A 22,430-nucleotide genomic window follows, 5' to 3' on the forward strand; every position below is an offset into this window, starting at 1 on the left:
ATCCCAAATTGAAGCATTATGGAAAATACTAACTTCTAGGGCAAAAGAGAAGCTCTGCTGTTAGGATAATTTTCCAAAAGCAGTATTTTTAGAATGGAGAAATTGCCTAGGTCTTTGGAATCTGAATTCTGATGACTAAATCTCCATCTCTCCAGGGTATAAGATGTGAAAACTCTTAAAAAAGAAAAAGATTCCCGGTCAAGTCTCTCAGCCTGTTTTCTCCCCACTTCCTACAAACCAATCTAGACAAGTTCCTGACTGGACCATCACACATTTCTCAGGGAGCCAGAATATATAAATACTTGACTTCAACTTGCTGGAAGAGTGACCGTAGGTTAGAGGAGGTAGGTACCAGGGAAACAAAGACCAAATCAGACTGCCAGAAATAACCAACGCCTTAACACAAGCCTGGGCCACAGGATACGACTGCCATGGCCGCGAAGGGCCTAGGGACCAGATACTGCCCTCGAAGGGTAAAGGCCCAGCCATGCCCTAGAGGAAGGAGCTGTCAGAGGTAGGTGGCCCTCTCCCTGCTTCCTTCTTGCCTTTCTTTGTGGAGAAGGGAAGAAGACACTGTAGTACACAAGATTGCTTGGGAAAATGAATTATTCTAATAAAACTTTATTTTTTCAAACACAGCCACAGAGGCAGGACCTCATGTTTAACACACACAGACTTATGGATTTTTTTTAATATAAAACAAAGTTTACGAAAAAATTTTTTCCACTTTTTGTATTTGTAATCCCGTTAGCACAGGGACTTTGGCAGCAGGTGGGAGTGAAGGGCAGCTGGAGCTGCCACTGGGCAGTCACCGGGCACAGGAGGAGAGCACCAGCCTGGGAGTGGCTTCACTCACACACGCAGGAATACTCACCTACTGGTCAGCCACACCACACACACAACACAGATGCAGATGTCTACCCAGCGTCAACCACAGCCCTGTAAAGGTGTGCTCCACTCTGGGTAAGCCCAATATGTGAAAATCAGAATAGTCAAAACAGCTAAAGTAGAGGGAGGTTGCTTGCTTTACAAAAGAAGCAATCACACAGGCTGCTTTTAAATGGTCAGCAGTCCAAATGCATCGCAAAATAGCATTTGGCTTACACAGAACTGTTGGAACAGATCTACTGTGTAAAGCAAAATGAACCACTTCTTGAAAAGGCTTGTCCCAGGGTCATGGGTGCTTAGATTGGGAAGCAAGATGACAGTTTCAACTAGTTTAACTTTCCAGATCTTAAAGTAATAGAATTCAAATATGGTATCTGTAGACCCTCTCCCCTAAGGATCGCACCCCTAGGGCTTTGGGGAAGCCACGGGAGAGGCAGAATTACTGCCCTCACTTCAGCTTAGGGCTTGCAGAGACCCCACTGGTCTTGCCAGTGGCCTACTAGAAGCTGGCACAGCCAATATGCAGCAGAGAACCCAGGGATAAGGATGCCCCAGGAGAAAAAGAAGCTGGCACCAGGGAAATTATGGCCTAAGGAAGAAGAGCCAAGGGAGGGATGAAACCAAGAATGGGCAACTCCTGGGCTCACAGTTTCCCTGGATTCTCCAGAGAGCCTTTTTCAGGCCCCTACAGACCTGGTAGCTCACTGGTAATACCTGGTAACTAGCAGGAGAGGGGAAGAGCCCTGGAAGGGTAGAACCTCTAGAGCCAGAGGCTCAAGAAGAAATGGCCACCTCCTCAGGAGTGGAGGTGAGGAGACTGCAGCCTCGGTGACACTCCTATTCAACATGTGGGAAACCAAGAAAATGACAGGTTCAATTCCATGAGGAAGAAAACATGTGGGCTTTGGTCTTCTTCCCTAACATGAGGAATTGGATCCTAAGACTCCCTGGAAATTGAAGAGAAAGCCCTTCCTCCAATAAACTGGAAGGTCAGGTCCAATTCAGTTGTGCAGGGTCAACCGAAGCTGGATAAAGCCTCACAAGCTATTTGGCAGCCGCTTCAGTATGTCTCTCCACTGGTGCCAGGCCTACCAAGGGTCCCGCAGCCGTTATACCCATCACTGCAGCCACTGGGACCTGTTGCCCTGGCTCAAGTTATGGGTGAGAAATAAAAAAAAGGAAATTCAATCCAACAACAACAAACTCCCAGCTGCTTCTCATAGCCTTTGCTTTACACATCCTTAGCCAACCCCTCAGTGAGCCCCAACCTCCCCAAGGTCTCTCAGGTCCAATTAGAAGCAAATAAACATTTCCTGGCAGGAATGGAAGACAAGCGAACTGGTAAATGCTGACATCCCCTTCTGCTTTCTCAAGCAGGTCAGAAAAGAGGTTAGGCCTGGATCTTCTAACAACAGGTTTCCCTACAGTCTGCTTCCAAAGGGCAGAGCTGGGATGAGCTTACCCATGTTTACTAGGCACTGAATGCCACTTCTGCTGCAGGTGGGTCTCAGATGATGGGGACCAATACAGAGCCTTCCCTCCATGTTCTTGACCCTCGAAGCTCAGAGTGTGAGGGGAAAAAAATCCCATAACTAGAGAGGGAAAGAGGAAGATGGATCCCTCGAACCCTGCCTCAGTTGCCTACATGTGCTTATATCTACTTAGAGACCAAGGCAGGTTATATACAGCCTAGGCAATCTGATGAGAAAAAAAGGCCAGCTCAGAATCAATGTAAAGAGCCCTCTCCAATCCTAATGTTAGATCTGCCTAGGGGAGGGGATGGCCCTAAGAAAAAGACCATTAGCTGGGGTCACAGCACTTAAAAGACCCTGCCATACCCCAAAGAGAATCTTCTGCAGAGCCAGTGGTGCTTAAGGATTATAAGCCTGGTTCCAGAGCTACTTAGAAAAAAGAAAAACTTGGTGCCCTCTTCTTGACTCCTTGAATAAGCCTACTATCCCATGAAAACTCAAGATCCTGGGGGTATCATGATGCTCTGCTATTAAGGAGCAACTGCCTTCCTTCCCTAAGGCTACGCAAACACACCTTTCCCCAAGTACACTCCCACGCACGCACGCACTCTCACACAATTTCTCCAAGGAGGCTGAATGAACCCCCCACCCTGGCCAAATTCTAAGACACAAGTGCCCTTTGAAGCAAAGGGGCTAGTGAAATTCCCCGAGCTGGGGTCGGCAGACCCCTTCCTTCCCTGCCCATTGCTTTCTCGGTGGCAGGGATACTCACACTCAGGGCCGCCATGGGAAGGGTCTGCTCTGGGGCTGTCCCTCCCGCCACCAGCTCCGTTTATCTTGTCCCGGCCAGTCTCTTGGCATGGTCGAGCTTCCTGGAGCGAGAAGATTTCCGGCTGCCCTGAGTCGGAGCCCTCCACTCACCCCCATTCCCAGGCTGGGCCCCCGGCCTTGGGGCCTCGACACTTGTTAGTAGCCATAGAGAGTCAGTCTGTGTGGCCCCAGGAAGTAGCCTCTCAGTTTTAGTTCTCCTCAATTAGATTCAAGTCCAGGTCCCCAAAGTCCTGCTGGCAAAGTGTCCGCTTGCTCAGTGCCTGCCGCCCCCACCGCACGGCCCCCTCCTCCTCCTCTTCGCTTTCACTCAGCACCTGGGAGGAACCCCCAATGGGGCTGCAGGAAGCAGAGAGGGGTGGGGGGCTACAGGCCATGAACCACGGTGGAGAGATGCTGCTGCCTTCCCGGGCTGCTTCTTGGAGACAGAGACCTCCTGAGTATGGTTTCTGTCAAACAAACAACAAAGTTAAGAATGCAAAAAAAGATACCAACTTCCACAGAACCCTGGGCCCAAACTCTATTTCCAAGTGTCCCTCTTGGTTACTCTTGCCAGCAGAAGTCCTAGGCTTTAGGGTAATGTATGTGAACTACCTGCTAACATTTGGAAAATTTATAATTTCTCCAAATTCTTTGAGGAATGAGGCCATAATTTCCATCAGATTCAAGATTAGGAGCTTATTTATAAGCTTCAAGTGGGCAGGAATACTGTCTGTATGTTTCACAATATCGCAAGTGCCTAGTCACAGCCTGGTACATAGCAGGTATTCAGTAACATTTACTGACTCGTTGGAGGAATGACTCTATGAATAAGCATGTAGATTCCCAAAGAGGTTTGCGACCCAGTGGACTAGAAGGAAGGGTATGAGAAAAGGGGGCAAGTGCATACAACAGCTGTACTCACAATGGGAAGCCAAAATGCATTTGCTGAACGTGACTGATGCAGCAACCCCTTTTGCTTAAGCCCTCACAGCCCCAGGGGAAGTGGTGAAGGACAAGTGGCAAAATGAGCCCTGAGGTCAAGGAGGAGCAGGGCACTGCTGATAGGACGTTTATGGCTTATGCATCCTCAGAGTGGAGGGAAAGTGCCTTTAGCAGAACAATCGGGAATCCCTGTTGGAAGATTTAACATAGGTCTCACCTCAGTTTCTCTAGAACCCCCAGGCCAAAGGAGGGACACAGGACATGGGCTTTGAGTGCTAAAATGGGTACAGTCTTGGGCAACCAGGATTGTAAATCACCCTAGCAAAAGCTCAGACAGAAAAGAACCTGCCAGGGGCGCCTGCGTGGCTCAGTCAATCAACCAACTCTTGATCTCACCTCAGGTCTTGATCTCAAGGTCCTGAGTTCAAGCCCCGTGTTGGGCTCCACACTGGGTGTGGAGCCTACTTACAAATTAAAAAAAAATTTTTTTTAAATAAAAAAGAAAGGAACCTGCCAGGAGTGCATGGAACTAGAGGACAGCTCTCAGGGAAAATGGAAGTCTCCCTCCTCCCCACCAAGCTTCCCTAGCCCTGCTGGTCCCACCTGATTCATCTTGTCAAAGTCCAAAGAGGGCCGCAGCCGCCGGGGGTCCTCCTCGTGGCGCCGCTTGACTCCAGCTTTGCGGGCATCCAGATCACAGGGTTGTGAGCGGCTTCGGGGAAGATTGCGGAGGCCTCGAGGTCGCCAGGGCAGCTCTGGGGAGGATGCAGGGGAGCTCCGGGCAGAGGGCAAGAAGCGGCTTGCCTGTGGGCCCAGGCTGGGTGACAGGGAGAAGCGGCGCTGGGGTGGGCAAGGTGATAGGGACTCAGCATCACTCTCCCAGGAGCCACTTTGAGGGGAGGTGGCACAGGGTCGAGAGGAATCTTGGGCCAGGGCCAGGCTGAAGAAAGGGGGACTGTAGGGTCTGTGGGCTGGGGCACATTGAGAAGAGGCACTGGGAGCTTGGAGGAACCTGAGGCTGGAGACCCGCTTTGGGGGGCTCTGGTGAGGCACCTGCGGCCCACCCCCTCCACCACTGCCCCGGTGCTTGATGGGAGTCCACAGCTTGGAGGGGGCGGGCCGCCACACCGGCTGCCAGCGAGACAGGTCCACGGGCACTGAGAGTGAGCGGCAGTGCCTCTTGGATGGAGGGGCAGGGGGCACAGGAAGCTTCTCTGGGTCTGGGGGCTCAGGGCTTAGGACTTGGGAGAGGGGCTGCTCCTGTGGGGAACTTCCCGGGCTGGGTGGTCTGAGGTGCAGGCTCAAGCCTGAGGGGTGGTAGCTGAGGTTGAGGCTGTCCTGGAATTCGGCACAGGAACAGTGGGGCAGGCCCCTCCAGGAAGCACCTTCTGGAAAGCATTCATAATAAAAACAGTACTAATGAGAGCTAACATATTTTTAAGGGCTCACTATTTGCCACACAATGTAATGAGCACTTTATGTGATGTTTCCCCAAAACCTCATGAGGTAGGTACTATTATCCCCATTTCACAGATGATATAAGTCCAATAACTTGTCCAAAGTCACGAGGAATAAAAAGACCAAAGAAAGGGGGCGCCTGGGTGGCACAGCGGTTAAGCGTCTGCCTTCGGCTCAGGGCGTGATCCCGGCATTATGGGATCGAGCCCCACATCAGGCTCCTCCGCTGTGAGCCTGATTCTTCCTCTCCCACTCCCCCTGCTTGTGTTCCCTCTCTCGCTGGCTGTCTCTGTCGAATAAATAAATAAAATCTTTCAAAAAAAAAAAAAAGACCAAAGAAAGATTCAAACCCAGGTCTGCCAGATGCTAAGGCCAAGTCTCTTAACCACTATATGATACTGCCTTATGAGGAACCACCTGAAATTGAAAATAGTCTCATGTACTGCCTGCCACTTGCTCTCAAAGGCAGACCAATTCAAGAGAAGCAAATGCACGTGTGCACTGCTCATCCCTCACTCCTCCCAACCCAACTCTGTCCCCCTATCCACCAGCCCCAAGTTGTGAAAAGCAGGCCCATGCTCTTCTTCCTTAATCTTTCCCCTTCCTATGCGTCACCAGCACCAAGACAGGAGTTAGGGCTGCCAAGGAGTAAGAGGTAATCAAGCAGGTAAAAGATTTTAATTCCTAGAGAGTGCAAACAGGGTAGGGAAGGCCTTTGACGGTGGAACCTGTGCTTTGGAAACCCTAAGACTATTCATGTTCCTTTGTGTCTGGCCACCCACAAAGAAATACTCAAATTAACACACTGATATGGAAAGATCTTCTAGCTATAGTATAGTTAAGTTTAAAAAAAAGTGCAAGTAATATATTTAGTATGCAACCTTTTGCAGGATTAAAAAACACACATTTATATTTGCTTCTATTTCTATAAAGAAACTCTAGATGGATAGACAAAGTAATAACAAGAGCTGCTTTTAGGGAGGTGGTGGGAGATGGATGGAGAAAGCAGACTTTTCTCACTATGACCTTTTCATTATTTTAAAATTGTTGAACTACATGAACATACTACCTATTAAAAAAAAATCAGATTATGGGGGAGCAAAAAAAATAACAAACAAAATCAGATTATAAAAGTCCCACCAAGGCTCGAGTAAGAGCCAACTAAACAAATAACTTCCATGCTGGGGCAGAAAAATGGAGACAAGTGTCAATCTCAGCAGGTGACCCTGGCAAGAAAGTTGTGGAGGTAGACTAGCTAGCCAGGGTCACTGGAAACCAGTGCAAGAAAGGTGTGGATGGAAGCATGGGCATACGCACAGACACACGCACAATGCCTTACCAGACACAAGCTGGAAAGGGTTCCCACAGTTGGAGATGTCTGCATGATCAGGCAGAGGCTGAGAGAGAGAGAATATCCATCATGATTCAGGTTCAGGACACAGATTTCCAGGAAGCCCTCTTCAGCTCACCCCTGGAATTCATAGGCTATAGAGATGTGAGGGACTCCTAAATGTTCTCTTCTTGTCTTCCCAAAGTTACTGAGTAAAATAATCCACATCTTCCAACATCTCAAACCCTTCTCCACCCAAGTTTTGGTGTCCCTTCTCTATCAATGGAAAAATACCTGCCCCCTTCCTTTTGGGCTGGGTTTTGAGCCTTTAGTAGGCTCTTCCAGTACAAGTACCATGACTCATACGGCACAGGACATGGGTGAAGTAGTAGCAACAAACAGCCTCAGAAAAAAGGGGGAGGGGGTCGTAGAGAAGCAGGAAGACTGGTCTTTTACCAGACTGATGCTGAAGCGTGTGCATTTCAGCTCATCCAGAGTCTGCTTCTGTAGCTGCTCAGTGATCAGAGTTATCATGATTCTCCCCAGGATTTGACTTGCACACTTTGGAGCAAATGATGGATGTCTTTCCTGTTGTTCTTCCAGACCTCACTCGTGAGCCGTCTTCTGCCACTGCAGCACCATTCTAGCACCATTGGGACTTCCCTCTCCAGTCATGCCTGCTGATTCTGCCAATTACAGAGGGACCAGCCCCAAGTGATATTAGAGATGTACCTGGCCCAAAAGTGGAAAATGCATGGCACACATACCACAGTATCCCTATGCCAGGCCTCTGGCAGACATCATTAATTGATCACAGCTCTTTCCAGCTAAGCCTCAACACAGCCTCAGAAACATCCTGAACTTGGCACTCCAATTAACCAGTAAAACAAACTGGAGTTAGCAAGCAAGTTGAAACCTATTTGCCACTCCTAATCTGGTTCATGCTGTGCTTTGTCTACCCAGCGTACCAGCACCACTTAAAAAACAGCTCAAGTGAGAGAGGGATGCCCAAATGGTTACTTCCATCCTGATTGCCCCAATATTTTATCTTCCAATCAGAAACAGAGAGGTACCCTTTTCCTAAACTACAGAAATAGTAACAGGGAACAGGGAGGAGCACTGGTGTAGGAATGACTTTTTGCTTCAGACCAATCAGAGTAAACAAGGTTTTATGTTCTCCTCTAGCTTGAATGTTTGATATATTATTGTTTTTCAACAGATACTGTATATATTCTCTTATAAAACGGTGAGAAGAGAGAAATGGTATGATTTTTTCCAATTACACTTCAACTCTATACATTTTAAAAACAACAACTGTATGACTTCAGCTAAGTTTTTAGCCTGATCTTACTCAAAGACCATGGATTCAATTAATCAAGACTCCTTCTCATGGTCAATTTCAGTATAAGCAAACTAATTCTATCAGAGAACAGTCTTCAAGCCCACACAATTGCCTGAGGGGCCTTGCTCAGTGGAGGAGGGGAAGATAACCTAGTGTTTCCATATGGTTCTGCCTATTCCAAGAAATGACCAGCAGGCAGACAGCTCATCAGAGGGTATATGTAGAATTCTCTAGTAGATACAACAAACTTTCAAGAAATCTAAGTCTTCTTCCAATTTGCTATGACAGTTCTGGGAAGTAACTTGACTCTTCTTGGCCTTAGTTAACCTACATGTAAAATGGGCAGAATAAATCTGTCTTATTAATCTGTCACAGGTACAATATAACACGAAATATCAAAAGGGAAAAAGCATACCATCCAGCCTGTATAAATCAGGAGTCCACATAGACTGCTGTTTCTCAAATGCTGCTGTTTGTTGCTCTACACAGCCTAAGAATGCCACAGGTGATAATATCATTAAGATGAAGAAGGCAATTGGGTTTATCTATTTGGCTGGATGCCAACCTCCCTCACCTGAACACCTAGGGAGGTCCAAAACAGCTCTCCAGTGACCTTGGAAGCAGATCACTTTCTACTTTTGCAAAAAGAGGGAATCATCTCTAACCCATTCCCACCTCAGAGAGAGGTAGGTAAGGAAGAGCAAAGAACTATATGTTGATGTATCTGCAGTTTTTTGGAAGCTGTTTGGAAGAAGTCAATCATCATTACAGTTAACTATCATTTTCATGCATAATTATTATTACCACCCTGAACGAAGTTCCAGCTTCCTGAGAGCTCCCTTCAGCGGCTTCCCCTATGTTCTTGTGGGAAAAGCTAAAGCTTATATCACTTCTGCTCTTGGTTTCTTAACTCTGCCCCCAAAAGATCAACTAGAGAGGGAACCTAACTACAGGCTTTTGCCCCAGAGATCCCAGGCCTCAGGCTGACCAGCCATGAAGAGCAGGGACTGAAGCAAACTCTTTCAAGCTTTTCATGAGGCATTTGGCCAAACAGCAAACTCCCAGCCCTCTCTGGGATCAAGTGAAGAGAGTGATTTTGTGTTTTTCTGCATTTTAATTGTTGGGATGTGGCCACACACGGCGGTAATTGGAACAATGCAACTACCACCACGCAACTGATACTCTCAGCCTGAGTTTCCTAAAACAGGCCAGGCTGAGAGGGGGAACAGAACGGAAGCCATAAGGAATCAAACCAGGACACAAAAGAAGGCAAACCAGCTCCGCGAGGGGCCTCCTCTTTCTCAGGCGGGCATAGAAAAAAGTGCAAGAAACCCTCTCTTGCCGCCTTCCTTCCCCTTCCATTTTGTATATCTGAGGGGCAGAGACAGCCCTGAACGTTCACTAAACAAGTTAAAACTTCTCAGCTTAACAACTGGCACAGGGTTCAGCCCTTCACAGAGCAGCAGGCCGCTAGGCCCTCCCCACGACCCCACCAGGCCCAACTCTCAATCCAGGCTTTCCCTCCACCATGGGCCCCCTAAAATAAAGACTGGACCCCCACCCCATCTCCTATTGGATGGCAGGAGCCCCTGACATTCGGGTTTCAGGGATGCTGAGGTTGTGCCGAAACCTGAAGAACCTAGATCAAGTCAGACCAAGGGGGAGGAGAGTCACAAATCCCCTGGGGACCTTCCCCCAAGGTCCCAGCCCCACACCTCTGGGGGACACTAAAGAAAAACATGAGGGAGGCAGGGAGGTGCATGAACAGGTAAGTGGGGACCTGACTGCTCTTCCTCCATATGGCTCTGGCGTGGATAGGGGTGACAAGTGGGGAGCACCCCTTCCCCCACCCCGATGAAGAAGCAAAAGGCTAGGCCCCCCTCCAGTCTTCAACCTCTCCCTCGGTTGCCCTGCCCGTCCCTGCGGGGTGGGGCATGGGGCGTCCGCTAGCCCCTAGGGGGGCACCAGGCTCGCCCAGGGGGGCTGTCTTTCGCCTCTTCCCAATCAGCTTCCATCATCTGGCCGCGGGAAGCGAACTCAGGACGCAGGGGATGAAGAGGGTCTGGGACTTAGCACTCAGCCAACCCCTCCCCCACCGGGTCCCGTGCTCTCCCCGCGGAGGCGTCCAGAGAGGCCGTGCCGCGCGCGCGGCCGGGCTGGGGGAAGGGAAAGAGGGAAGGAGGGAGGGACGGTCGAGGTGCCCGCCCCGAGGCCCCAGCGCCACCTGCCCTCGCCACCTACCGCAGCTCCTCCAGCTCCCAGGGCCGCGGCCGGAGCAGCTCTGAGCGCTCCGTTCGCCCCACGGTGCCCTTAAAAGGCGCCGGCGCGAACCAACGGGCCCCTAAGGAGCGTGGGGGGATGGCTCTGGTTCGCAGAATCGCCCTGAACCGCCCGCGGGGGCTCGAACCCCGCGTCGTTTCTCTCTCAGAGTCTTTTTTGGAAAGTGCTGTCGGGAATGAGCCAGGCTCTTTGATTTAGGGATGAACGTCGTTTCCTCACTATCGAGTCACCCCCTCCAAAATATTGCAGAAGGTGGACGGGCCCAGTTGGCTGCACATCTACAAATCCGCGGGGGAGACCCTGTCGGACGAAGGTAAACAAAGCTATTCCCCTTGCCCTCGGTTCCAACACTGGCACAAGTACGGCCCCCTACTCGATTCGAGCCGCGTAACAGAAATAGCCAGAGTTCCTCTTACCTGCTCTCCTGTCCCGCCCTTTACGCCGCCTCTCAGAAGGAATCCCCCTTCCGCCAGCAGAGGACCCGTCCGCGCCGTGAAGACTTCTGGGAAATGTAGTCCAAGAGCGGATTAGGGCCTGCTCTGAGTCCCAGGAGCCCCTCTTCCAGCTGCCGGATCGCCTCGAACCTTATAAACCCAGGACTTGTAACGGTTGCGGGGCCGTTCCCAATTGGTTCTGTAATTAGCCCTCACCCAAAACACTTTGTAAAGCTGAGGAGGGCCCAGGGCTGTTCACTCCTCCTCCTTCCTCAACGCACCCCCACCCCCCCAGCAGGATGAGGTAATGGGGTTGTGATTATGACATCATAGGCGGTTCAGTTGCTTGCGGGGGTGGGGGGGCGGGGGGGAGTATGGTGGTTACAGCTGGACCACTTTCATTAAGACAGAAAGGGAGGGAGGAAGGGAACAGGCAGCTGGGTAAAAGATGTATTTCCTCTTCAGGAAGAGGATGCCACCCTTTATTGAATTTCCACCACTGCCACCACCTCCCGCCTCAGCCAAAGTTTAAGTCTTTTTTGAATAGACTGAATGTAGACGTTAGTAGGAAAGAGGTTGGGGAACAGCTAAATGGTTACCGGCTCTTATGTAAATTTGAGTCTCAGCTATCAAAGAAGGTTTAGAAAAGCAGGCAAAAATGGGAAAAGAAGTTTTAAACAATGCCTTTGTGCTGTGATCTCTTTGTAGGGCAGTTTTAGATTTTTTAAAATCTATTGGGAAGTAGTAATGCGAGTAATCTTCACTATTACACTTAGCAACACGTCCCTTGAAAGATGTCTGTTTTCTCTAAATATTTTGTGCCTCACTCAAATCTGGGACAGATATATAACTGATCAGCTAGAAAGTAGAACCAGTGGTGAGAATCTTCCTCACAGAGCCAGGGAAGGGAATGGGCAGGAGCCACCAAGTCTGCAAACCGAAAAAGAAGAGTAGAGGCAAAGTGAGCTATTTATCAAGAAAATGGGGGTGGAGGGAAGATGCACTGCACATTTCCTTTCCTTGCACATTTAAAATCCCTTGGCAAAAGAGGGGGCAGGGGTCATGAAGTATAGGAGATATGGTTTCCAATAATTGCTGTTGTGGAGCACTTATTATGTGCCAGGGACTGCTACTTACTTTAAATATGTATTCTCATTTTTTTGCTTAGAATCATCAAATGAGACAAATCTCCCTATTTGACGGATGAAATGGTCGGAGAGATTAAGTGATTGCCCATGTGGTGGGCCAGGGTAATATTACAAAGCAGTCCTTGAGGCTCTAAAGCCCATGGTCTTCACCACTTGGTGATACTCATTTTTATTATTAACCATGCTTAATAAAGTTCAGTGATTGAGAATAAGAAGTTAGCATTGGCTCATTTGCAAAACATTGAAATAAATTGAGACACTTAAAAAAAAAAACCCAAAACGCTTCATGTCAGGTTTCAAGGTCTCATTTCCAAGGAAGATTATACCCCTTTCATCAAGTATAAAATAACCTTCAATGCAACCCAACTTTCCCACCATTACCAACTACAATTAAATCTCCTTATGCTACGTTTAGTTCTCAGATTTTTTTAAATTCATGTCCTATTTTTCCCCATTTTTCTTCTTTTTTTCTTCGGCTACTACCTTGAACCCCATCCTAATTGTTACCTCATGGGCCAGACCCCATCTCTAACCCTGCTCCAATGTGTTTTAGAAGAGGATACTACATGGGCTCCCTTCTGTTCTCCATCCAGATTCACTGAGGGTTCCAGGGCCTGGAACCAGTAATTGGGGAGGTCATCCAAAGGGGTGGAACCCATTGGCTCTAAGAGACACTCCATTCCCTGCCTAGGAAGGTGGCAGAAACAGAGGAACATGCACCTCATTCATACTCTCCCTTTTCAGCCAGTAAAAGCTAAACCTCTGCAAAGTGAGGAGAGGTGGGGCTCAGTCCACCACTCAAACAAGGAACCAAGAATAATGCACACACCCCTCAGACCCCCTGCCCTGCAGGGGATGGCTGGGGGGGGTCCCAGGAATGTAGGGCTCTTCTCCATTCCCTGATCTGGGCATCCCAGGAGCGACGGCTGTACCTCCTCTTCTTGTTTGGCGTTTGAGGGTGAAGTCCTGGCTGTCGCTTTGCCCTGGCAATGACAAATATGTGTCAGATTCAGGTCAGGATAAAGGGGCACGGCTCATTGTTTATCACAGTGAATTCGGAGACTCAGGGATTTCCTGAGAGTGAGGTAGGACCAATGCCTTCAATTCAATAAGAAAAAATAAATCTTCAGATGGGATTAAGCACTAACCTTCCTTAATTTCTAATATTCTTCTGGGAAAGGTAATTTAGATATTCCAACTCTCTTAGAAGTCAAGATAGATATAAAGACAGTATCTGACATCCGTTTGAAATACATACTATCTTTTTATACATTTAGGTTGCGTGTATGGATGGAAACTTACATGTAATTAGGCAAGTATGTTGTAATTAGCAAAGTCAGCTGGAGGTATGAGGTAAAAATCGTTAGAAAAAACTTCATAACAAACTGAAAGAACTTTAAAAACTCTGATGGGCCAAGTATGATTTGTTCCATTTGAAAAAAAATTCTTGAAAATGTATTTTTGGGGCTACACTGCAGAAGAATTAGTTGTGGTAATGATGCAACCTTGTGAGAGCCCTCAGATTCTAGTATCTTCTCATCACCCTACATTGAACCAAAGCCACTTGGATAACGCTGTTGTTGTGACCACCCACAAGTGCACTCACTTGGGAACCTGCTGCAGGAAACACTGGTAACCAGGTGTGCGCTTGCCATAATCTATCTGTTTTTGCCGCCGCTGTAGAACAATTTCATCTGTCTCTACCTCCCACCTGCAGGGGAAGTATACAGTGGCCCCATGAAGTGTGATTATGGTTATCAAAGCAGAAACCAACTCATCCCACACACACTCCCTTAACCCCCAGTGTGGTTTTCAAACTCACCTGGCATGGCAGGGCTCTGTGCTGACTCCCACACTCACCATCTCAATCCCGGAGAGCAAAGACTCTTCACACACTTTCTTTCTGGGGAAGTAGATTCTACAGATGAAAATGGTATTAGGATAAAACCTGGCAGACTAAACTGTATGCGGACACCAGATAAAGGTTGTATTTCTGACTTAACTGTTTCTCAAAGCTAAAGGTTGCATTTCTGATTTGTTTCTCAGACTGGTCTGCAAGCCATCAGCACGAGTAGCCCCTGGGAGCCTTGATAATTCCTATGTCCCACTCCGGACTTATTGAATCGTCATTTTGGGGGCCTGCATTTTAAAGAGCTTCCAGGTTATTTAGAATAGTTTTTTTTTTTTTTTGGTATTATGGAAAATTTCAAAAATACAGAGAAGAGCACAGCATAATGTTTCGCTACTCAAAGTATCGTCCTGGGACCAGCCGCATCAGCATTAGCTGCATGCTTGTTGGAAGTGCAAAATCTTGGGCCCCAACCCAGACCTATTGAATCAGAACCTGCATTTTAACAAGATCCCCAGATGATTAGTATGCATGTTAAACTTTGAGAGTAGTGATATAATGGATCCCTAGTTACCCATCAGCTAATACTCATGGCAAATCTTGTTTCATCTATGCCCACCACTACTCCCACAGGATTATTCAAATCCTCGATTTTAAGAATTAATTCTTGAAAAAAAATCAAGAATAAATTCTTGGGGCGCCTAGCTGGCTAAGTCAGAAGACCATAGGACTCTTGATCTCGGGATCCTGAGTTTGAGCCCCACATTGGGTGTAGAAATTACAAAAACAAATAAACCTTGGGGGGAGATTAATTTTTTAATATCACCTTATCAATGTCCAAATTTCCATAATCCTTTGGACTGTGATAAGAATTATGCCAAGAGATGATTCCGTTCCCCCGCTTTCCCTCAAAAGAAATTTCCTTTATCCTGCATAACCTAGGGTCTAAGAGATGCTGCGCTGTAAAAGGAACACCGAAGAAGGAACGCTCTTGGAAGGAGCCAGCGCTGCTCAGCATAAGTACACACACCTGTCCCGTCTCAACATCTGCCATACCAGTGGAAAAGGCTCCATCTCCAACTGAAGGCAAGCAAAACGAAGAAGAAAAGACCCACGTAACAACACAAGAAAGAAGCAAGGAAAGAGAAACGTTTAAAACACCCTGCATCCAAACAAATCTCCCCAGATACTATCCTGAAGAGCGCTAATCGCTCACGGAGTGCAGTTTAAATCTCCCGGGGTTGGAGGGGCTGAGGGAATGGAGAGCTTGGGAAGGCTGTGGCGATTGGCCAGAGGGAGAGCCAATGGTGTGCCAGGCACCCAGGGGGCGGAGCTTACGTTGGGGCTTTCTGAACGCTGATGGGCCAATGGACATCCTGTTCTGTCTGAGGGGCGGGGCAAATTGTGTTCCTTCCAAAGCAAGCTCACTCTGGAGATGTAGAGCCAAACAATTGGCCGTGGGGGTCCGGGAGGGCGCGCGCAGATTGGCTGGCGCAGCTTTGAGGTGAATGGGATAGGTTTATTGGGAAGGCGGAAGATTTGAACAGCCGGGACCTGTGACTGTTGGTATTCTCGAACCGAGGCGATAACTTCGACCCTCTCTTGAGAGAAACGCAAACCTCGACTCGAGCCTATCCTGTCTAGAAGCAGAATTGTAGTCTGGTTAATTGACTCTTTTCCTCAGTTTTCTTTTAATTCTGCTCAAGGCTTCGCTTGTGACTGATTTCCCACTTCTGTTTCTCCTGAGGTAAGCGCGGGGCCTTCTCCACCGGAATCCGAGACCCCATCGTCCCCTCAGGGTCCGGTCGGGGTCCCACAAACAGAACTTCAGGGGACCTAAAAAGTCACTGTCGCGAGTTTAAAGACCTGAATTCCGTCCTTGGCATGAATCACGAGCTGTGTGGCCCCCGAACAAGTGAAAGCCTCTTTTCATTCCTTTTTTGAAGTCTTGGGTTTGGGACGCCTGGCTGGCTCAGTCGATGGAACGTGGGACTGTTGATTTGAGGTCGTGAGTTCGAGCCCCACATTGGGTTGTAAACCTGACTTAGAAAAAAAAAAAAAGCCCTACGTTTGCCTCTAGTTAAGTCCAGTTTCCGAGGTAAAGGCCAAACGGCTTGGGCCACGTGCGATTTCACCTTCAGGCCGACCTGTGATTCGTTGGTTGGGATTGGGATACCCCCCCCCGCCCCCCCAGTATGAGCCGCTAGGCTCCTGCTGGGAAGGGTGGAGGAGGTTGTGAAAACCGGACAGTCTGTGAGGTGCCTGTGTAGATGACGTTCACCTCTTAGCTAGGTTTTATTTATTTAGTTAGTTAGTTAATTAATTAATTATTTTTCCCCTTAGGTTTCGGAGGCCATGTCTGCAGAATTCATTTCATCCGCAGGAGAAGAGGGACGCCCCAGCTCAGGACCCAGTTTTAGATCCAGTCGGAGGAAGATATTAAACCTCCTCCTGGAGAGAGACACTTCCTTTACTACCTGTTCAGATCTTCCTAGAACTCCAGTGAACAAACTCTTTGGTGATTCTGCAAACCTAAGCGTGTTGTCTGGGTAAATTCACTTTTCACACAGTATCTCCTTTGCTTTTCTGAATAGTCTTTGGGTTTTTAAGAAATTATTCTGACTCGAAGATCAGGGGTGAAGTTTTGTTTTATTTACTTATTTTTTTTTTTAGATTTTATTTATTCATTTGACAGAGAGCACAAGCAGGGGGAGCAGCAGGCAGAGGGAGAAGCAGTCTCACCAAGCAGGGAGCCCAATGCGGGCTCGATCCCAGGACTCTGGGATCATGACCCCAGCCGAAGGCAGACACCTAACGACTAAGCCACCCAGGTGCCCCGTAGGGGATGAAGTTTTAAACCCTGCCCTTCATTACTGTATGACCCTTGAATCTCAGGTTTCTTTTTTGTGACATAGAAATAATCATCTCTTCCTATCTTACTATGATCTTGTGAGAAATGATATGATGTCTGGGAGAAGTCTTTGAAAACTCTGTTGCGTTATATGAGTTGGTTGTTTTATGAGTATTACTATTAATATCAGTGTTATTGTTATTGCTCTTTAAATTCTGGTCATGCCATGCTCTGATGCCTCAGCTAGCAAACAAAGTTGGAGAGTTATAGACCTGAGAGGTACTAGAGACTCCAAGGAGAAATCAAATCTGTGTGCTCACAGTGCGAAGGGGAGAAGATGTGGGGTCAAGACCGACTTCAGCCAATAATCTTTGGTCCTCAATTAAAAAAAAATTACTTGTCTTACTATGTTGGTGAGGAGAAATGACACGCAAATAATTGGAGTAGAGAAAAGTGGGATATTTTTCTCAGCCTACTCTGAAATATTGCCAAAAAGCAGCAAGATTTATTTGGACACTGTTCAGATTGTGTGAATGACTATTGAGGGGTGTTTCAGATGAAGAGGATAATGTGATCTTTGCCTTTTAAGGATATTGCAACCTAATAGGAATCTTGATATACTATTATGTCTCTATAGAGGAACCCCAAAATGTTGCCTTGATCTTTCGAATCTTAGCGGTGGTGGAGAGATGTCTGCCAATCAACTTAACACTTTCATAGACCTTGATGAAACTGGTAAGGGGAAGGGAGGTAAAGGCCTCAAGGGAAAGAATGGCTTTTAAGGGAGAGGACAGGGTAGTTAGATAGAGATGGAAGGTTGTAAAAGTAGGTGGAGATCCTTGAAGTTGGAATTCTGTGAGTACCTAGTGGATTTTTGAGAATGATAAGCCAAGAAGAGAAATGAAATATCATTAATAAGAGTCACGTTGCATTTGAAAAATTTAGACAGGAAGGAATATTTTGCTAAGTGATGGTAGGAATGAAAGTAGTAGTTAAAATGAGACATTTTATGCCCTACTCTAATTTGAGCAAAGGCAAAGAAACAAACATAAATGTTTGTTAACTAATTCCTGTGTTTTTGTAGGGTCTGAGTCCAAAAGGAGTAACTAGTCAACCACTTTAGTATTTGTTCTACTTTCAGATTTCCTGAGCGATAAAAATTATTTTCTACTCATGAAAAAAAATCTCTGTTGTTTAGGGTAGCGCACTGTTTCCCAGCATTTTTTCTTTGTGACACATGTAAATTCTTCAGTTTTCATGAACTTGTACCTTGTACCATAAACTTAGTATCTATCAAGAGCCTTTGTGTTCAAAACATGAGCTTTTGAAATTAAGAATTGAAGAAAACCAGAAGGAAAGACAGAATGCATGGACAAGAATAACTGTTCATATCTGATTACAGGTCACTTGGATTCTAAAGGACCTCAGGAAATACATTTAACTGGGATGTAAGTTCTTTTGCTAAATGACCCCCATGCTAAAGCCTTTTCAGCACTGGCACAGATTTTATCCTGTGCAGACTCTATAGAATACAGAACCTTTTGCTTTGGGTGTAAGTGGGCTTCAAAGCCTAGATCCTTCCTTTGAAAGGTTTTTTAAGTTTCCCAGATCTAAATAGTTCATTTTAACCATTACATACAATCTGTGTTATATTTAAAAATGACAGAAATTGGTATGTTACGTTTAGGCATCAGCTGTTACCTGCATGTGAGTAGGGCTGTGTTAGAGCATCTAGGTTCCAGTGGCTTACTGTTTCACCAGCTGTGACTCTGAAGAGTTTCTTAACTTCACTGGACCTCTGTTTCTTCCTTTGTTATAAGTAACAATGGAAATAATACTAATACTTCTCATATTAAGATGAAATTTATAAGGATGTAAGGATGCTCTTGTAAAGTTGAAATTTAGCACATACCAAGCATTTTATGATGTTTAGTATTATTATTCATGGGGATTCTTTGTTGGAGATGTAAAATGTTCAACCAAGGAATCCTCAAGGAATGAAAGGTAATTTTAATTCAACTTCTTCACTTCTTAGGCTTATTGTAAGGTTTCCATCTGACTGTTTTAATCTTCTTAGAACTTTGTTCTTCAATATCTAGGTGAATTAGGTGCCACTATGGTGCACTAGTGAAAGCATTCCATGACTTTTTAATTTTTTATTTAATTATTTATTTTTTAAAGATTTTATTTTTAAGTCATCTCTATACCCAGTGTGGGGCTTGAACTCACAACCCCAAGATCAAGAGGCATGTGCTCCAGTGACTGAGCCAGTCACGTGCCCCTCCATGACTGTTTTTAATAATACATGTGAATATTTCACTTTGGATTGCTTGTAGTTTCTTTGACTTGTTTAAGATGTCCTAACCCATGGAGACTGGATAAAATCCTGGCAGGAAGGATAGTAATTCATAAAAAATAAATATTAGCTCCTAATAGCCAAAGCTGGAAAATTAGTCAATTGTGTCTACGTAAAATGTAGGAAAAACTCATCATCTTTGATGCATATCTATATATATGGTTATACACATGAAATGAGGGCCTTATCCCCAGGACGTCACTCAACATCTTCATATTTACCAGAGAGCGCCCTGCTTATTGTTACTCAAAGAGACACATCAACTGGATGTAGGGCTCCTAGCATGGAAGGAAGGAAAAGTTGGGATGCTTCAAGCCACTGACGAATAACCAAACAGTATTTGGGGTTAACTGACTGGCAGTTTTTTTGGTCTGCAGGAATCATCAACAGCACCTTACAAAATGCAGCCCAGTGAGTAGCATCTCTTTCTTGGGTTTGGGTTTGTTTCTCAGTTGGAGAGACAGAGGCTTTGCACCTCACCTGTGGCTCAAGGATGCTGGATATTCTCAGAAAAATGTTCTCTTGTAGGCACAGCTGCGTTGTAGCACTCCAAATACTTTGGACCATGGCAACAGAAAGAAAGATGCAGTATGTAGCTCATCCACAAATAAAGAAAATGTGAGTGGTAAATGGAAACCTACATACATTAGCACTTCACTTCCTGTGAGGGGAACAACTCATTACTATCATTATGAGACCTAGAACCCTTATGCCTCAGTGTGTGGATATGCGAACTGCATCACTATAGGCAAAAAATTCATTTTTTAAAAAGATTTTATTTATTTATACAACAGAGAGAGAGAGAGAGTGAGCAGGGAGGAAAGGCAGAGGGGGAGGGAGAAGCAGCTCCCCGCTGAGCAGGGAGCCCTATGTGGAGCTTGATCCCAGGACCCTTGGGATCATGACCTGAGCTGGAGGCGTGGCTTAACCAACTGAGCCACCCAGGCACCCCTAGGCAAAAAATTCTTTATGGTTCTGTTTTTTTTCTCTTTAAGGTTTGACCCTAGAACAGAAACCTAGTTCCTAGTCTTCCATAGCAGGTCATCATTATTACCCATGTTCAGTTGATTTAAGGACAAAAAAATCTCTGTTACTGTAGTTTGGGAATTTAGAACTATTTTTTTTAAACAGATAAAGGTAATACGCATAAGTTAACATACTCTTTGCATGGCTTCATGTCTGGGTCTACTTTATTTCCTCTTATTTCTCCCTTAGTCCAGCTTTTTAGTCCAAATTCTGAGAGAGCCATGGGCCTTTTTCTCTGAGCCTCGGGCCCTCCATCAGTTCTTTTCTTTTCAAGTATTTATTTTACAGAGAGTTTGTGTGTGTGTGTGTGTGTGTGTGTGTGTGTGTGTGTGTGTGTGTGTGTGTGAGAGAGAGAGAGAGAGAGAGAGAGAGAGAGAGAAAAGAGAGCAAGGGAAGGGGCAGAGGGAAAGCAAGAGAATCCCTCAGCAGACTCCCTGCTGCGTGCAGAGCCTGAGGCAGGGCTGGATCCTCGACCTTGAGATCCTGACCTGAGCCGAAACCAAGAGTCAGATGCTTACAGATTGAGCCACTCAGGTGCCCCCCTCCATAAGTTGAACTGGGTTCCACAGAGCCCCCTAATCACTAAGGTAATTGTCTAAGTAATCTCTTCAACTAATTCTCTTTTCTAGCCATTCTTTTTCTGCTTCCTGCCTCCCATCCCTTCCCCCAGGTCAGTATTTATAAAAGATAGCTGCTGTTCTTTTCTCACATTGACTAAGTTATACCCTTGTTTTTGGCCATTCTAATCAGCCCTTTCTTGATTTGATACTGTCCTTTAAAAACCTCACCATCCCTTCCCCACTCCGGCTCCCCTCTTCCTCCCTTCCTTTGGCTTGTGATTGTAAAATATCCTCCAAAGCGAATCTACATATCATACGTCAAATTCAAACCATAATTTGTATCATCAGGATATAGGATCAACCTTGATTACACTTAATGTGTTTTGTGAGGGTTATTCATGGCTTCATCTGATGAAATGTGTTTGGCAGGGCTTGCTGACACTTGTCTTCCTCCAGCCAAAGTAGTGTTTCTTATGCAGGAGAACAACACTTTGAAGTCCTTGGAGTGGTGGGCACCCAGGAGCCTGAAGTTTCGAAAGAGACCAGGGGGGCCTTACATGTCTCCCCTTTCTCTACTGGTGAGTCACTGAACATCCTCATCAAGGGTCTGCTGAGGCATTGTGGATTATAGGGTGGCAGATCTGCATTTACAACCCTTTGAATTTTTCTAAGCTGACTTGGGTGAGAAAGGGGGTTAGAAAAGTAACTCCGGAAAAGGGAGGAGATACGTACCCTGATCTTTTTATTTGTTTAAATTTAAGGAGGAAAAAAATTCTTAGGCATTTAAAATTTTTCTGTTTTATCTTTATTCTTTATGTGTCTCCCCCACCCCAATTTTTAAAATTATGTGCCTGTTGTGAAAATGGTTTTAAAATACAGGCATGTAGGAATATAGGAATATAAAAAGGAAGATAACTACCTCAAAGAGGGAAAACTGCTATTAATATTTTAGCTCATTTCTTTACAGTCTTTTAACTGTGTATAATTGTACAAAGTTGAAGTCATATTACATATATATAACTTTATATCCCATTTTTTAAACTTAATACTGAAACTCCTAGTGAACATTATTTTATCATGGATGCTTTTACTCTAACATATGGACCATAATTTACATACTTCCCTATTTTTGGACACGTAGTGGTACCCAAATTTTGCTTCTACAAATAATGCTATTATGTAATTCTTGAGCATCAATCTTTACTTATGTTTCAAAATATTTTCTTTAGGATTAGTACCAAGAATTATAATTACGAGGTTTAAGAGTGTATTTTTAAGATTTTTGATACATATAGTCAGATTCCTTTCCAGAAGAGTTGTAGGACTTTACATATTCATGGACAATCTATAGGTCTTTGGATAAATGACTTGTTAATATTTTTTAACTGCAAATTAGATTGGTAGATGTTTTATTTTATGTTAAAAACAATTAGTAGTGATATCATGTGAATATTAGCCATGTACTTTTTTTTTTTTTTTTAAGATTTTATTTATTTATTTGGCCAAGAGAGAGGCAGTCAGTGAGAGAAGGAACACAAGCAGGGGGAGTGGGAGAGGAAGAAGCAGGCTCCCAGCGGAGGAGCCTGATGTGGGACTTGATGCCAGGACCCTGGGATCACGCCCTGGGTGGAAGGCAGACGCTTAATGACCGAGCCACCCAGGCACCCGTAGCCATGTACTTTTT

At 45.9% G+C, this 22,430-nt stretch overlaps 2 protein-coding genes and 1 pseudogene across 5 annotated transcripts in view; 1 reads left to right on the forward strand and 2 right to left on the reverse strand.

Moving 5' to 3' along the window:
• Nucleotides 1–588: 588 nt before the first annotated feature.
• FAM53C (family with sequence similarity 53 member C) lies at nucleotides 589–10,968 on the reverse strand. Of its 2 annotated transcripts, none has more exons than XM_087862230.1 (5): nucleotides 10,939–10,968; nucleotides 7,357–7,586; nucleotides 6,910–6,967; nucleotides 4,716–5,500; nucleotides 589–3,637 (listed from the first exon to the last, which is right to left on the reverse strand). In XM_087862230.1, exons 2-5 carry the CDS (start codon nucleotides 7,432–7,434, stop codon nucleotides 3,380–3,382), a joined length of 1,179 nt encoding a protein of 392 aa, XP_087718356.1. In that variant the 5' UTR covers nucleotides 7,435–7,586; nucleotides 10,939–10,968; the 3' UTR covers nucleotides 589–3,379. The 2 variants fall into 2 exon arrangements, with proteins under 2 accessions (XP_087718356.1, XP_045650551.1); XM_045794595.2 differs by lacking the exon at nucleotides 10,939–10,968 and adding an exon at nucleotides 10,484–10,787.
• A 149-nt stretch (nucleotides 10,969–11,117) lies between these two features.
• Nucleotides 11,118–15,460, reverse strand: LOC123790309 (oocyte-specific histone RNA stem-loop-binding protein 2-like; annotated as a pseudogene). Its single transcript, XR_015724558.1, has 6 exons — nucleotides 15,147–15,460; nucleotides 13,927–14,037; nucleotides 13,711–13,815; nucleotides 12,934–13,087; nucleotides 12,672–12,791; nucleotides 11,118–11,894 (listed from the first exon to the last, which is right to left on the reverse strand). The product of XR_015724558.1 is annotated as an oocyte-specific histone RNA stem-loop-binding protein 2-like (transcript).
• CDC25C (cell division cycle 25C) overlaps nucleotides 15,363–22,430 on the forward strand; it is a 28,252-nt gene continuing 21,184 nt past the window's right edge. Inside the window, exons 1-7 of one of the 2 annotated variants that reach the window (XM_045794593.2) lie at nucleotides 15,363–15,700; nucleotides 16,297–16,502; nucleotides 17,442–17,539; nucleotides 18,207–18,252; nucleotides 19,538–19,571; nucleotides 19,689–19,778; nucleotides 21,226–21,324. In XM_045794593.2, the coding sequence (XP_045650549.1) occupies nucleotides 16,309–16,502; nucleotides 17,442–17,539; nucleotides 18,207–18,252; nucleotides 19,538–19,571; nucleotides 19,689–19,778; nucleotides 21,226–21,324 (561 nt within the window). In that variant the 5' untranslated portion in view covers nucleotides 15,363–15,700; nucleotides 16,297–16,308. The remainder of the gene's footprint in view (nucleotides 15,701–16,296; nucleotides 16,503–17,441; nucleotides 17,540–18,206; nucleotides 18,253–19,537; nucleotides 19,572–19,688; nucleotides 19,779–21,225; nucleotides 21,325–22,430) is intronic. The other variant, XM_045794592.2, reaches the window with a different exon arrangement.

This window comes from Ursus americanus, chromosome 5, assembly GCF_024610735.1.
Source record: "Ursus americanus isolate L20-20 chromosome 5, mUrsAme1.1.p, whole genome shotgun sequence".
Classification (NCBI taxonomy): Eukaryota; Metazoa; Chordata; class Mammalia; order Carnivora; family Ursidae; genus Ursus; species Ursus americanus.